This window comes from Leptopilina heterotoma, unplaced genomic scaffold (genome assembly GCF_015476425.1).
Source record: "Leptopilina heterotoma isolate Lh14 unplaced genomic scaffold, ASM1547642v1 Lhet_95, whole genome shotgun sequence".
NCBI lineage: Eukaryota > Metazoa > Arthropoda > Insecta > Hymenoptera > Figitidae > Leptopilina > Leptopilina heterotoma.
Window position 1 is genome coordinate 506,926 of NW_025111202.1, and position 16,924 is coordinate 523,849.

General features: G+C 24.7%; 1 protein-coding gene across 3 annotated transcripts in view; it reads right to left on the reverse strand.

Moving 5' to 3' along the window:
• LOC122512227 (rho GTPase-activating protein 7) overlaps positions 1-16,924 on the reverse strand; it is a 317,373-nt gene that overhangs the window by 208,952 nt on the left and 91,497 nt on the right. For 2 of the 3 annotated variants that reach the window (XM_043627954.1, XM_043627956.1), the window contains 5 exons: positions 9,938-11,386; positions 7,964-8,138; positions 6,758-6,997; positions 4,283-4,516; positions 3,678-3,871 (listed from right to left, as the gene is read on the reverse strand). In XM_043627954.1, coding sequence (XP_043483889.1) covers positions 3,678-3,871; positions 4,283-4,516; positions 6,758-6,997; positions 7,964-8,138; positions 9,938-11,386 — 2,292 coding nt within the window. The remainder of the gene's footprint in view (positions 1-3,677; positions 3,872-4,282; positions 4,517-6,757; positions 6,998-7,963; positions 8,139-9,937; positions 11,387-16,924) is intronic. The other variant, XM_043627955.1, reaches the window with a different exon arrangement.

Consider the following 16,924-nt stretch of genomic DNA (forward strand, 5'->3'; position numbering starts at 1 on the left):
AGTATATATGTATATAGGGAAATAAACCTGAGATGCTGAGAGTAGATAGATAAGTGTATAAAATTTGGAGCGCGCAGCTTTCACTCTTATATGGAAGAAAACTGGGTAAAATTATCAATGAAGTGTCAGTACATGGCCTGTCCATCTCTCACATGATCAGGTTTTCAACGAAGAGCCACATGTTAGTGAACACGTCACTCGAATGCGTGTTTTGTAGACGATCAAAGCTAATCGACCAGTGAGCCGTGCCTTCGTATTAATCGGTTGACAGCCTTCAGCCCTCGAATAACTTCCCTTTGTATTGATGTGTATTTGATCTTTATACATGAAAACGTATACTTGGCCTCAAGTGAAAAGTGTCCAACTTTATCCCAAGAGCCAACACTTGCCGAATCAATATATATACATATAGATAAATATTTATATATAAATAAACAGCTCATAACTATATTTATCGCTTTCTTTTTTTTTCTTTTTTCAAATATTTTCTTTATTTTCTTTACGTATTTTTGATTGTTTGATTTATTTTTCTTTATTGTATTTTTTATTTATTAACCCTTTTTTATTTATTTATTTACGTTCGGTTATTTATTATTGTAAAGGAACTTGTCAGGACCAACCCTAACTATAAGTTCCAACCTTAGCTAAATGCTAAACTTATTTTCTAAAAAAGTTATAAATAAAGTTCCAAAGGTGGTCCAACCCTGACTATGTTTCCCTATTTTTTGTTAATTTTCTATTTATCTATTTACATATATTTAGTTATTGTCATTTTAAGTAGAACAAACTGTACTAATGAAGTAGAAAAACTGAAAAACAATGTTAGTTGAATATTAACTGTGTATCTTAAGTAGAAAAAGTTGTATTTGGTCAGACAAAATTCTAATTCATAGTCGACTAACGGTATAAAAATTCAATTTTAAAGTATAGTAAAAAATACTACCCAAATGTAAGCAAAAATAACAATTAAAATAATTTTTCAAGTAGAACAAGCTGTGTTTAGTCAGACAAATTTCAATTAAAAATATAAAAACTGACGACTGGATAAGTAAAATTTATTTTTTTGAATCGTCGCGTCATTAAAAAATAGTACTCAGGTAGAAAATGAAAGTGAGAGAAATTTTTGTATTTTAAGTAGAACAAGTTGGATTTAGTCAGACAAATTAAAATATAATTTGCATAAAGAATTTTATCAACAAATTTTTATATAATTGAATTCTTTTGACAAAAAAAATGTCGACTAACTAAAGAGAATTTAAGTTTTTGAATCACAGTTAAAAACTATTGCTGAACTGAAAAAAAGCAACTGATGACCGTAAATTTTGTGTTTTAAGTAGAACATGTTGTTTTTAATCAGACGAATTTCAATTTATATTTTATAGTGAAAAAAAAGGTTGAGTGGAGAAATAAGAGTTTAATTGTTTCAATCGTACTTAAGAAATATTTCTAAAATAGAATCAAAAGCAACTGACAGCGAAACTTTGAGTTGCAAGTAGAACAATGTTATGTTTAGTCAGACAAAATTGTAATCAAGGAAAATTTGCTCTTTTCAAATTCTCTGACTTTTACAGGTTTTCTAAATTAAAAAATTTAATTTTTTTCAGGTTTTTAAAACGAAAATTATTCAAAAACATCAATAACTTCATTTGAAAATAAATATTTAATCACTATTTTTTATAAAAATTAAAAAAAAAATTTGAAATTCAATAACATATAAATATTATAAAACATGAAGATATCGACCACTCTGAGTCTTCGACTCGGAGTGCTCGAATTCTTCATGTTTTATAATAATTAAAACTTGCTACTTTGTTACTGTAACTTCTTTAAAAATTATGTTCATCCTTACGATTATTCATTTCTAGAATTTTTAACTATAATTCTTCTTTGAGTCAATTTTTTAAAAATAATTTTTGAAAAAGTTCTTTGTGAATTTTCAAATTCTTTTGTTTACAATTTAATTTTAAGAAATTTCGATTATTCCGAAATTCTTCAAATAAATATACGTTAAAAAATAAAAAATTTTAATAATTTTAAAAAATTTCAATTAAGCTTTTTGAGAAAACTTAGTTCCATAGAATTTTTAATTAAAAGTATGAAAAGTTCAAATTTTCAAAGATTTTAATTTGAAATTCATTTTTAGATATTTATTATTATATGAATATTTATTAGAAAATTCTACGAGAATTCAATTATTTAACTATATAAAAATAAATTTTTATTAAACAATTGAATGTTTCTTAAAATTGAATTTTCATAAAGAATTTTATCAGCAAATTTTTATATAATTGAATTCTTTTGAGAAATTTTAATCAAATTTTTAAGAGTAATTGCATTTTTCGAGAAATTTGATGAGTTTGATGAAAAATGTATTAAAAATAATTGAAATTCTGACAAAAATTTTATTAAAAGTTTTGAAAATAATTGAATTTTGGAAAAAAAATTTATTAATCATAAAGATAATTGAATTTTTGTTAATTTTTAAACATAATTGGAATTCTATTAAAAATTTTGAGGATAATTGACTGTTTGTGTGGCATTTTATAAAATTTTTTTTGAAAATAATTGAATTCCTAAAAAGCATTTTATTATTTATGAAAATAATTGAATTCTTGCGAACTATTTTATTAGAATTTATTAAAATAATTGAATTTCCAAGAAGAAATTTATTACTTTTAAAAATAATTGAATTCTTGTGATGAATATTATTATTTATAAAAATAATTGAATTTTGCAAAGAATTTTATTAAAATGCCTCAAAATAATTGAATTTTCGGGAATAAACACAAAAACTTTAGAAAACAACAATTTTACAGGATTTCGATCCAAATTCCCTGAATTTTTCAGGTTTAGAAAATGAAATGTTTTTAGTGGTGTCTTAATTTTTTTTCTCAGAGGTTTAAAAAGTTGAATACTTTTACATTTTATTTTCCAAGTAAAACAGAATATTTTGAGTCAGACAATTTTTTTTAATTATCAAGTAAAAAATTAGTGGAAAACAATTTGTTTCTGGAGTAGAAAACAATACATACTCATTAAAACTAATTTAGCATTAAATTAAAACGAACTTTAAAATAGTTGAAACAGTAGTGAAAATATATCAGTTTTTTAAGTAGAAAAATCAATATTTAGTCCGACAGAATTAATTTTATTTTTACTTTAAAAAAAAATTGCTTGATGAAACACATTTTTTCAATTCGAAACCAATTCTGTTGGGACAATTTTTCAAGTTACTAATTTTAAAAATAGAGGTAAAGCATAATTCTCAAGCATAGCAAATCAAGTTTAGTCAGACAAACAATAATTCGTTTTTTCTAGTAAGTATTTATTATTATTTATTATTATTCATTATTATATTTAATCATAATGAAATTAGTTTATTTATTTATTTATTTCACTGATTCATGATAATGTAAAAAGTTTTAAAGAATTTTCGTCAATTGAAAAAAAATATTTTCTGAATCTTTCAAAGTTTAAAATATTCTAATCTACTTTGAAAAAAGGAAATCTTGAAAATAATTTCACAGCGCATGTTTGGAGAAAAGTGTATTCAGGAAATAATTTTTTTTTCTCTCTAAAATATTGAGGGTTAGGGTGAAAAAAATGTGGTTTCCTTCGAAGAAAACATAAATAAAGAAGCCATAAAAAAATGTAGCGAATTAGCATTTGTCACTTACAGGTTTCTGTGTCTCGTCCTTGTCGACGTTGTTATTTTCTAGGAGTGGAGCGCTACTACTTTTTCCCCCTAATTCAATTGCGAGGGGCTCAGATTTAAGTTGAAGGCTCGCCGCAGATGGAGATGAAGGAGCACGTGGCGGGGTTTCTAATAATTCTCCGGAGCTTAACGAGCTACTTGCGGTTATTGAGAGACCTGTAAAATACAACGATAACGATGCGTTTCAAAATTTCATTTCTATAAAATTTACAGATATTTATGAACGAGAAAATTGTCTTTTGTCTGTCAAAAAATAATAGTTTCAAAAACTACTTTTTGCCTATTTATACCATTTTTCAGCTAACTTGTAATTTTTCCTTTCAATCGAATTCAATTTATTTATTATTTTTATTTCTTTATTCATTCAATAAATTTAAAAATTATCTGCTCTTCGAAGAAAATAAAATTATTGTACACTTAAGAATTTCTGAATATTTCCAATTTTTGTTTTTTTTTTGAAAGATTTTTTCTTCTTATCCTCTTATTTTATTTTTGTTTCTGTTACGTCCTCGCCTGTGTATTTATAAATATTTGTTGAAGATAAAAAAAATAATAATTGAATCTTACCCAATGGCAGATTGTTGGGTCTATTTGGTTTTATTCTCGGTAGGGAATCATCTAAACCACTACTACTGTCGACAATATCGTGATCCTCGTCATTTCTTCGAGTTTGCGTGTGAACGCTTTCTCTTTTTATCCAAACGTCCTGCGATCCCTTTTCCAATCTCGAATTCAACTTTGAGGGACGACGTCGAATTCTTTCCCAAGTCTCCTTGCGGTGACATTTGTTCGACGTCGCCGCTGTAAGCACACAGAAAGCGAGGACGTAACATTTTTTTTCGATTTTCAATTATTCCGCACCGAATTATTCACTTTTTATTGTATTTTCTATTAAATTATTGTTGTTCTTTTCCAATAATTTCTTATAAATTGGTGTCGATAAAAAAGGGAAAATTATTAATTAATTAATTAATTTAATTACTATTGAATTACAATCGATACTCACTCATAAGAATTATTACACGAATATAAACGAATAACAAAATCATAAAAGTGTTCATCGAATAAAATAACTTTTACTATTTTCAAACTAAAATTTACAATGAAAGAAATTTCTGTACATTTATGGCAATTATTACTATTTTTTAGAGTAAAAGTTGCTACGATCGAAATACATTTTTGTTAAAATTAGTCAAATTTATTTCAATACAACAAAATTTACTTCGAAAATTGTAAAAGTTACTATATATTTTTCTCTGTGTATTAATTAATTAATAAATCCGTAAAAGTCCGTTTTTAAAAAAAAAGGTTTGTAAAGTCCGTAATTTGATTCGAAAAAGATGAAAAGTTCGTAAATTGTTCGATATAATTTGAATAATTATTACAGATGATTGCCGAAATTCAATTATTTTCAAAAGTAATAAACTTCTTCGCAGAAATTCAATTATGTTCAACAATTTTTTTTAAATTTTCATCAAAATTTAAATTATCTTTAGAAATAATTAAATTCTTCTCCAAAATTCAATTATTTTCAAAAATTTTCCTCAATTCAATGATTTTTAATATCTACTATTTTCATCAAATTTTCCAAAAGAATTCAATTATTTAAAACAAAATTTAATAAAATTCTACACAAACTTTTAATTATTTTCAAAAAATAATAAAAATTTCCCAGGAATTAAGATCCTAAAGTTCTGAACGTTCAAATGAACGAAATTTATTTATTTCTTCGACAAATTAAATTTTTATTACAATTATTTTGCGTCTCTATCCAAAAAATTGATTACTGAGTTACTAATCGAAAAATTTCAATTTGTAAATTTTTTTGTGACTAGTAATTCATTAAAATATCTTCAATAAAAAATATTTCGTTCATTTGAACGTTCAAAACTTGGGGATCATCAGGAATTTCATTATTTACAAATATTTTTATAAATTTCTTCACAATCATTCAATTATTTTCATAAATAATAAAATTTTTACGTTAATTCAATTATTTTCGTAAATAATAAAATTCTTTTTAGGAATTCAATTATTTTCATAAATAATAAAACTCACTGCATAATTTCAATTATTTTTAATACAACTTTAATCGAATTCCTCGAAAAAATTCTTAAAAATTTTACTAAAATTCGTCAAAAGAATTCAGTTATTTTAAAAGTTTATAGATAAAATTCTTTATGAGAATTCAATTTTAAAAAACATGCAATTATTCAATAAATTGTTATTTTTGTATTTAAATAATTGAATTCCAGTAGAATTTTCTCATAAACATTGATTTAAAAATGGATTTCAGTTCAAATTTTAGATTATAATTGAATTTTAAAAGCATTAGAGCATAAATTTTTACAAATAATTGAATTTTGAAAAGGCTTCAAATTAAAATCATTAAAAATTTGAATTTTTCATGTTTTTAATGAACAATTCTGTGGAATTAATTTTTTTTGAGAAATTTTGATGAAACATTTGAAATTATTTAAAGTTTTTATTTTCTAATATATATTTCATTGAAGAATTTACAAATAATTGAAATTTGTAAAATTGAATTGTAAACAAATGAAATTAGAAATGAAATTAGAAATTCTGAAAGAACTTTTTCAAAAATTATTAAAAATAATGGATTTATAGAAGATGTTTAGTTAAAAACTCGAAAAAAAAGTTCAATTTTGTAAAAGTTAAAAATTATTACAAAAATTCAATTATTTTCATAAATAATGCAATTCTTTACATGATTTCGATTATTTACAAAAAAATTTATAAAATTGGTTGAAAGAATTCAATTATTTTCATAAATAATTAAACTCGCATCGCAGAATTTCAATTATTTTTAATACAATTTTAATCTAATTTCTCGAAAATAAATAAATAAATAAATAAATAAATAAAATAAAATAAATAGATTATATTAAAATGAATTTATAACATTTTGAAAATTCACGACCTAATTTATTGAAAAAATGAGATGATAGTGAGTTTAACTGATTTTTTTTTTTTTTTTTTTTTTTTAAGGGATTTTGTTAGAAATATATGAAAATAAATTACGTTTAGCAGAACGACGCTCGGAACTTCTGGGAGGACTTGCGGTGCCAATTCCACTTTCGAGAGGTGACGCTCGATCAGTTGTGTCTGGCGATACACTGCCGGAGGAAATTTCGTCCATACTTTGTAGCAGGTCTTGAGAGGAAGATGATGATCTGTTATCATCGTCTACGGTGTGTTGGGGAGACGCATTATCCAAGGTTGTTACGTCTTGAAGTGATTGCACGTCCACTCGAGAGTCGGCTATAGAGAAATTCATAAGTTTATTTTTAAAAGACCAAATAGTCCGTCAAGTCTCATATATATATATATATAATTATGTATACATGCAGTAGTAATATTTCTATATACGAACTTTTTCAATTTGTTGAAAATTTCACATTTTCTCTTTTTTCCTCATGAGACAAAGTTTGAGATTTTTTTTTTTTTAGTAAAAGAGTATGTTTTTTTTAAATGATTTAAATAATTATAATGAAATGCAATTAAATATAATAAAATACAATAAAATATAATAAAATTAAAAAAAACTATTATTAATAAACACTGAAAAAAAATATTCTTGTTTTTAGAGGAAAAATTTTTGAAATATTTTGTGTGTTTTAGAAATTTTTTAAAATTTTCAGTAGAGAAAACTGTGTGCAGTCAGACATTTCAGTTATTGGCAGAAAAATAAGTAGTTTTAATTTTTAAGTAGAACAAGAAGGTTTTAGTCAGACAACTTTTAATTTATGATAGGTGTGTTCACAGTTTCCTTGAAAGTATCAAATTGATACTAAATTGGATCAAAATGATAAAAAAATTAAGTAGATCAAATTGTGTTTAGTCAGACATGAATATTAAAAAAAAATAGATAAATAATTCGTGTGAAACAAAATCATTTATTTCAAGTAGAACATTTCTAGTTTCGTCAGACATTTTTTTAGTATTGTCTAGAAAAAGTTTTATTTTCGTTTTTATAGTCTTTAGAAAAATTTTAACATTTACTCTCTTTTCATCAGTGAAAAAAATAGCCTTATACAATTTTTTTACAATTCCTAATTATTCAGTTACAAAAATAAGTTATATTCTTTTTAGTAGAAGAACAACTTTTAGGTCAGACAAATTTTTTCATGTTTAAAATAAAGATATTGATATTGATTAGAATTTTTTTTTTTTTGTTTAGAATATATCCTTTTCAACGTGAAACTGACATATTTTCTTATTTCTTACCTCGTGGAGATTCGCAATCGCTGACCCATGTAAAGCTCGAGCTTCTCGAAATCGCAGGTGAAGTTTGTATTGCTATATCAGCACAGGTGAATGATTCCGTGGGAGGTGAACTCGTACAACAAGTGCCCGATCCACTTCGAAATTTTGATAGCAGAGAATGTAGAGAAATTGGCAACTGAAGAAAAGAAAGAAAAAAAGTTAATCAAAAAAGTAATTTTGTACATTTATTATTATATTTATTTATACATTTTTTTGTAAAATATCAACTAACTTTTAAAAGAAAATAATTACATTTTAATAGAATTTTAAATTAAATATTTGAAATTTCTGAATTAAATTATTCAAAACTTCAATACTTTTTATTAAACAAAAATTTAAAAACTTATTCTTATTTACATATTTTTCCACAGGAATTGAAATTTCAAATAATTTCAATGAAAAGCCTCTTGAAATTTACTAATTTATAAAAATTGCAACTCTAATTCTTCCAAAATTCAATTATTTTTTTAGAATTTTTGAATAAAATTATTGAAAATCTTTAAAAAATTTCAAAAAAATGGATAATTTTTTTAAATAAAAATAAAAATTGAAATATTTTTATACTTTTGCTTCCCTTAGATCTTCAGAGAATTTATTTCAAAATTGTTTTAAAATTTAATTTATTCCTAAAATTTCTATTATAACGCTTTAAATGCTCAATTATTTTCTAAAACTGAAATTGTTTTTAAATCAATTTTTATCAGAATTTAACAACAAGAATTAAATTATTTAAATAGAATAATTTTTGTAAATTCTTAAAATAATGTATTTTCAAAAAAAAATATATTTATAAATCATTTTTAAAGATGAAGAAATACAATTCTATAAAATATAAAAATTTACAAAATAGCCAACTGTTATAATTTTTATAAATACTTTTCGGGAATTCAAGTAATATCTGCAAAAAATTTTCTTTTTTCTTTTTCAAAAACCTAATTTTTTTCAGAATTTCCAAATTAAATCTTTCAAATTTCAATCAGTTTTGAAAAATAAATATTTAAATACAAAATACTTATTGTTCTTTATTTGCTTAAAATTTCAAAATCCATTTAATTGTTTTCATAAATAATAAAAATTCCACAGGAATTCAATTATTTACAATTTATTTTATAAGTTTCTTCTCAATAATTAAATTATTTTCATAACTAATAAAACTCATCGCATAATATATTTATTATTTAATATAAAATAATTATTTTATCTTTCGAACATCTTTAATTATTTTTAAAAATGAAGAAATCGATCACTTCGAGTCTTCGATTCGGAGCAATCGATGTCTTCATTTTTTATAACAATATTTTTAAAGTTTGTTTAATTTCAAAAAGGTTTGAATTTGAATGTTTTGAAGAATATTAATTCCTACGGAAAAATAATAATTAAATATTTATTTAAAAAAGAAGTTATTGATGTTTTTTATAAATTTTTTATAAATACAAAGAAAAAATTGAGAAAAATTTGAGAACGAAATTTGTTAGAGAAAAAAGCATATAATATACAAAATGGGTATATTTTTCATTTGTTAATCATCATTTTTTTAAAATTTTTAATTTCTAATATTAATTTATTATGAATCATGAAAAAATGCCTGCACATTTTCGATTTGTCAAAAAATATTTTTTAAAGAAAAAAAAAACAGAAACATACACAAAAGCTAACTTCAAACTGCGGACAGAATGAATGAAAGAATATGAAGATTAATATAGGTAATAATTAATAATAATAATTGCGGAATGAAAAATGAAAAAATTACTTTTGAAAATATTTTTCTTTATAAATAAATATAAATTTTTTTGAAAAATTAAGTTCTTATTTAAAAATGAATAATTTTCTTTATAGATAAATATTTCACGCTCTAAATCATTGATCATAAATCATTGATCATTGTGCGAACTTAACATTAGTAAAAAAATGTGTGAAATATGAAAAAATATTTACCGAAACAGATTTAGAGCCCTCGTCATCAATAATTTTCCTCTCCATTTCATTCACCGTTTTCTTTTCATTCCCCATTTCCTCTCGTTTGCTGTCGACATTCGGTAAATGACACTCAACAGCAACATCATTGCTCTTCGACCTCCGAAATGGAAACTTCATTAAATTCACTGGACTCGTGTGTCCAATGTCTTTGTTCGATTCAGAGAGTCTTTTTCCAGTGAGATTTGACCTTAAAAAATTCAATGGCGAAAGATCCCTCTTTCTCAATGCCCTCGTCATTTCTTTCTCATTCTCACATCTTTTCCTCGCATTCATCAATAATTGTTCATTCGACAAATGCAATAAATCCTGATCGGGCAGCGATGAGACGCGCACTAATATCGCCTCATTATTATTGTCATGAAAAACGGGTGTGTAACGTTTTTTCAAGAAACGAGAAAATGGCAATTTCTTCTCCTCAGTTGGTGTCGATGGCGCCGAACGCGGTGAATATTCGACAAATAATTTCGATCTCGCTGGTAAATCATCATAATCACTGTCCTCATTGGTTGATCGTGAAACTGTTTGACTAAATTTTCTCCGCTTGTGATTTATTTTCGATTGACTTGTCTTCTTGCGCACTTCCTGTCTCTGTCGTGGGGGTAATTTTGCGTTTAGATTGTCGAGATAACGCATCTTGAATCCACACCAGGGTCCTTGATTCGCTTTTTCGCTTTTGTTGTCGTTTTCGCTTTGATTTTCGTTTTCGTATCCGTTTTGATTTTCCTTTCCATTCTCGTAGACATTTTGTTTTTCTTGTGGAAGTTTTCCATTCTTTGGTCCATTGCCTCTACTGTTGAATTCAAGTAGACTAGAGCTATTACGCGATAATTTCTGATCCATTATTATTTTCTCTTGGGTGCAATTATTATTTTCCCTAAAATGACCTCTCGTTAGATCATGGTGAAGATTTTCGGGTAAACTTCCACTGAGCCGGTGTTTCTGCAGAAGATGTCGATCAATGTCGTTTCGCTTTAATCGTGAGGGGGGTAATTTTCGTTCTATTTGCTCAGGTTTTGTGTCGTCCAAACTATTTGATGAACTACTGTCGGCAATGCCAAATTCATTGAGTAAATCTTTATAATTGATTTTCTCCTCCTTCAACGGTTGATTACGTTGTGAATTTAATTTGGCGCGTGTCAATTCATTGATTTCTTTGGCAATAATATCATTAAATTCGGCAAGAATATTTTCCGACCAATCGCTAATGTCATCTTTCACGGTTATATTTTGCGCTTTTTTGCACGAGGCTTGTCGCAATAAATTCTTTCGCGACGGCAACGAATTTGTACCGTAATTACGATCTCTAGTCATTGGTGTTGTTGTTGAATTAAATACTTTGATTTTGGGTGAACATTTTTCAGTGTTGTTGATTGGTGTGACGGATTCTATTATCTCACTGATTTCCTCCTGAAACAGAAATTAGAAAAAATTATTATAAGAGTCGTAGCATTTTTTTTCCTCAATCTTAAAAATTCTATACTGAGAAAAATTAATGATTTCTTGGGACTTATTTAGTTAGCAAAAAAAGTCGTTGACAAACAAATTTTTTGCTGCTATTTCTTGCCCCAAATATATTGTACCTATCACTCACTAAAAAATAAGCTATAGATTTTTTTCCCAAATTAAAAAAAACGAAATCTCCAATAAATAATTGAGCCTTCCAATTAACATGTTTGACAATTGTTTCCGAAAGCTGTAAAAGTCATAATAAGAAAAGTATTGAGGAAAGTATAAAGGAAAAGAAAAAAGAATTTTCTCTGAATAATTCAAGTCGTCAATTTTCGAAATTGCATTTCCGCGAATAGTAATATATTATAAAGTCAGCGGTGGTTTTATCGTAGGCATAATGGAAGGTTTCTTTATAGCGTCATTAATCTGACCTATGTATTTGGTCGAAGAGACATCGTTGACAACTGGCTGGTATAATATGTACATTTATATTCCTTATATACCCCCCACTCTCCACACCTCTCTTTTTCCCAACAAGTAAATATATATACAAGAGAGTTGTTAACTTGGTACTTTTGGTACTCGATTTACACGCGCGCGTAATCGCGCAATCCGTTATCGCGTGTATGGTATTTGAGCGCGAGCATTAACACGACAATCGCGTGAATCCTTTTTCAGTGAAAAAGAAAAAAGAAAAGGAAAACTTTTTTCCTTATGTACAAAATTGTTATTTCTCCGCACTCTATAATGGGTAAAAGGTAAACAGAGGCAAAGAGCAATGTAGATCTAAAACGGCATTCAGTGTATTATCTCGCGCGAATCCAACGATCAATCAAGAGCAAACAACTTGGCATTGTTCCGCGTTTACGGGATTTTACAATTTTCTCACGATTTCAATTTTTTTTTCTCTTCTAATTCCAGTGAAAGATATGTTAAAAGAATCATCTATTTTTATACTTTTGAAAAGTGGATTTAAAATCACGAGTACTTTAGTTGAAAAAAATTATTTAATTAAAATTAGTAGAACTCATTTTTAGATTTTTGCTATAATCACTAAAAACAAATTAAGAAGTAAAATTTGACTATTTTTTTGTTATTTTTCTACCAAAAAATATAGAACTGTAATTAATGTAGTAAAAATAAAATAATAAATTTAATTAATTAAAATTCCACTTTAGTTCAATTTTATGTCATCCTAAAATAACTAAATGGAAACTAATTAGTCCAATTTGACTATTTTTCAGTTATTTAAAAAAAAATTACAGTAATTTCGTTAGCATAGTTAAAAAAATAATAATTAATTAAATTCGTTAAAATTAATTGAATTCAATTTAAGCTTACGCTAAAAAACTAAATAGAAACTAATTAGTCAAATTTGACTATTTTTGTAGTACTTTTAGCAAGAAAATTATAGTAACATAGAAAAATTTAGTTTGAAATAAATTAGACAAATTAGTTAAAATTATAGTTCAATTAACTTTAAAATTATTTTCTATTAACAAAATAGAAACTAATTATAGTTACATTTGACTAACTTTGAAATCTTTTTACCAAGAAAATTACAGTAATTTAGTATCATTAAGTTTAAAATAAATTAATCAAATTAGTAAAATTATAGATCAATTCACTTTAAAATTATTTTATATTAACTAAATGGTAGTCAATTAGTTAAATTTGACTATTTTTCAGTTACTTTTATACAAAAAAAATTACAGTGCTGTACTTAAAAAATATTCCATAATTTAAATTAGTTCAAATTGTACTTCACATCACTTTAAGGTTATGCTAAAATAACTGATCGTAAACTAATGCGTCAAATTTGACTATTTTTTTAAACAAAAATTTGTTTTTTTTTAACTAAAAAATTACAGTAATTTATAGCATTTAGTTAAAAATATACTAATTAAAATTACACTTTCCTTTTAAATTTTATGTTATCCAAAAATAACTAAATGGAAACAAAGTAGTCAAATTTGACCAATTGTCGGTAAATTTTATACAATAATTTAGTTAATATAGTTAAAAAATAATTACGTTTAGTTAAAATTAATTTAATTCAATTTTCACTTATGCTAAAATAACTAAAATGTAAACTAATTAGTCAAATTTGACTATTTTGTCTTCCTATATTATCCAGGAAAATTACAGTAACATGGACAAATTTATTTTGAAATAAATGAATTAGTTCAGTAAATAGTAAAATTAAATAAATTAGTTAAATTTATAATTCAATTCACCTTGAGATTATTTTTTATTAACTAAATGGTAACTAATTAGTCAAACTTGACTATCTTGGAAATTTATGCCACGAAAATTACAGAAATTTTGTAAAATTAGTTTGTAATAAATTAAGTAGTAAAATTAGTTAAAATTATAATTTAATTCACTTTATGTCTCTGGAATAAATTATTTATTAATAATTAATAATATAATTAATTTAATCAAACAAAGTAGTAGAATTTGACTGATAGTAAAAGTAAAATAGTGCTGGAATACTATATTAAAAATTAGAAGTGGTTTACTAATTTAAAAACAGTAACAAGTTTTACCAATTTTGCATAGATTTTATCACTGAAAATGTAGTTAAAAATCTATTAGTATTATCAAACTTAGTACTATAAAAATAGTACAATTTGACTACAAATTTTAATAAAAATTAGTTCGAAAGAAGTAAAAATCGCTTTTTCAGTAAATAAAAATAATTATTGCGTATTTTGAATTTTTGCTTTCGAAGATTTTAATTTTTCAAATCAATTTTTCTTTTAAATTCTCCATTTTTTTGTTAGTTTTTCTATTTACCTGATTTCTACACAAGAAAGTTTTATTTCCACTTTCGTATTTTGTATATCTACTCTTGATTTGTATTCTCCTTCTATTTGCACAGCGTGTTTTCTAAAGAACATTTTTATTCTTTTTCATATGTAGTTTTTTTCAAATTTTTAAAAGTTTTATCAAAATTGGAATCGGAGAATTTTCTCTGAGTGCCTATTAGGAAAATGAATCGATTAGTGGTGGAAGATTTATATATATATTTATATATGAATATGGTTATATATGGTAATATGGTAATATGATTATCTGTAACAGCAAACTCGGACTTATTAAATATCATTGTACTGAACAAGAAGCCAGTTACGAATGATTTTATCGACTCCCATTGAAATAGATGACTTTCAACTCACTACATATTTTCAAATAAGAATCTCTCTCTCTCTCTCTCTCTCTCTCTCTCTCTCTCTCTCTCTCTCTCTCTCTCTCTCTCTCTCTCTCTCTCTCTCTCTCTCTCTCTCTCTCTCTCTCTCTCGACTCGCAATAATTGTATAATTTACTCGAGATTTCAAAAGCTACGAAGCTTGTCATAGATAAACTGGAGAAAAATCACGATAATCATACAAGAATGAAGTCCTCGCGATTCTCGATCGTTCAATTTAAAACTGTAAACTCTGTCGAATAATAGTCAGTGTATTAATATATTAAATATAATAATATCAGTATTATTCCTGATAAAATTAATATCAATATTAATTCATATTAATATTAATTGAAACTAATTATTAATTTATTAGCAAATTATTAATATTAATAATTTCTCATTATAAATACTATAATAAATTATTAAAATTAAAATAAATAATAATAATAACAGTAATAATAAAAATCAACAATAAAAAAAAGTGTTAATAATTAAAAATATTAATAACAATAATGGTAATAATAGAACGTATTGTGATGCCTGTCTGCAACAGTGGAGAATGAAACGAAATATATTATGCGCTTGGGTATTATGAAATGATTAAATGTTTTAATCGTCTATTGAAATAAACCATTTATGATATTCTGACAGATTAGAATCCAACCAACGATTTCACTTGTTAATTAGAAAATGAATTACACAATTAATGCTCTCGCGACTCATTTTGACGTAAATCTAAAGAATCCCATAAACTTTGAGCGCAGGGATAATGTGACCTTCCACATTATTAAGTTGCATCACACTCATAATAACAATAATGAAAATAGTCATATATTTAGTCATTAAATTATAAAAGACGCTAAATTTTTTTTAGCGTTTTTCTTCAGTGCATAACTAACCTTATAAAAAATATAAAATTTTAATTACTTAAATTACAATTATTAAAATTTCAATTATTATTAGTTCAATTTAATTTGAAAATACTAATACTATTTTCGTCTTTCAAACAAAAAAAACAAAAAATTCTTTTTCATTGATGCAAATAAATTAGCGTCGACAAAAAAAAAATTCCAACAAAATAAACGAAATATCTTTTAGATTTCTCCTCCAATTAATCAAATGCAATTACATACATAAACTTTAGTTTGTTTTACTTTTTGTTTTCATCGTAAAACATATTGAATATAATTTATAGAGTGCAATTAAAATTTTTTTCCCACTCAAAATAGTCACACAAATATAAAAGAAAACGAGATGTTTTACACTGATAAAATCGATTGATAATTGATTCGTTTACTCTACTGAAAATTATACATATATAAAGACCTGTTGGGAAAAATGTTTATTCATGAACTGTTTCAATTAATTTACACGAGTTGATTAAAACAGGCTTCACGTTGTTATGAGTTATAATTTTTTTTTTTTTACTTTTTAATCATTATTATTCATTAATATAGATATTATATGTGTGCTGAATGACCGTTTATATATATTAATAGTAATACTAATGCTATTAATAATGTAAATAATAGAAATAATAATAATTATAAAAGTTTTATTTATGAAATTTTTATTTAAGACAAATATACTTTTATTTAACACAAATTATTTTGTTTGAATAAAATTTTTCTCTGGGCACAATATTAAAATTATATTATAATTTTTAGCAATAAATAACTTTTTTGTTATTTTTTCAAGCAGAAAACATTTAAATCCCTTTTTCTGATAAGAAAATACCCAACCAGAAAATATTTTTTTAAATAAATAAAATTGTATTCATAATAATAAATAATAATTATAATAATAGTATAAATAATATAGTAAGAATAAAAATATTAATAAATAAATTACCAATTTTGTTCATTAATTATATATTTGTAGTATAAATATAATTTATTGTACAATAAATGTTGCGAAATGCATTGTTTTGAAATTAAAAGCATGTCTTGTTAATGTATATTAAAATTTTAAAGTCCTTTATGATTCCGTAACAAAAAGAAAAGAAAGTACGCTTTTCATTGGCAATTAAAAATTAACGACTCGTCATTAACGTTAGAGGTCAACGTCAATGCTTACAAGTAATAAAATTGATTTTTTCCGGAATTAAAAACACACCCGAGTTATTGCATTTCCGGTGTGAATTGAATGTGCGACCCCTATCATTACAGGTCGATGTAAAATTAAATTAAATACGCAATTTTTGCCTTATTTTATGGTTGGGTATTTTTTTTCTTTTTTCCTCTTTTATCGCGTCGAGAAAAAGAAGATTATTTTATTTTTAAAGAAAATTACAAAAATGTGGT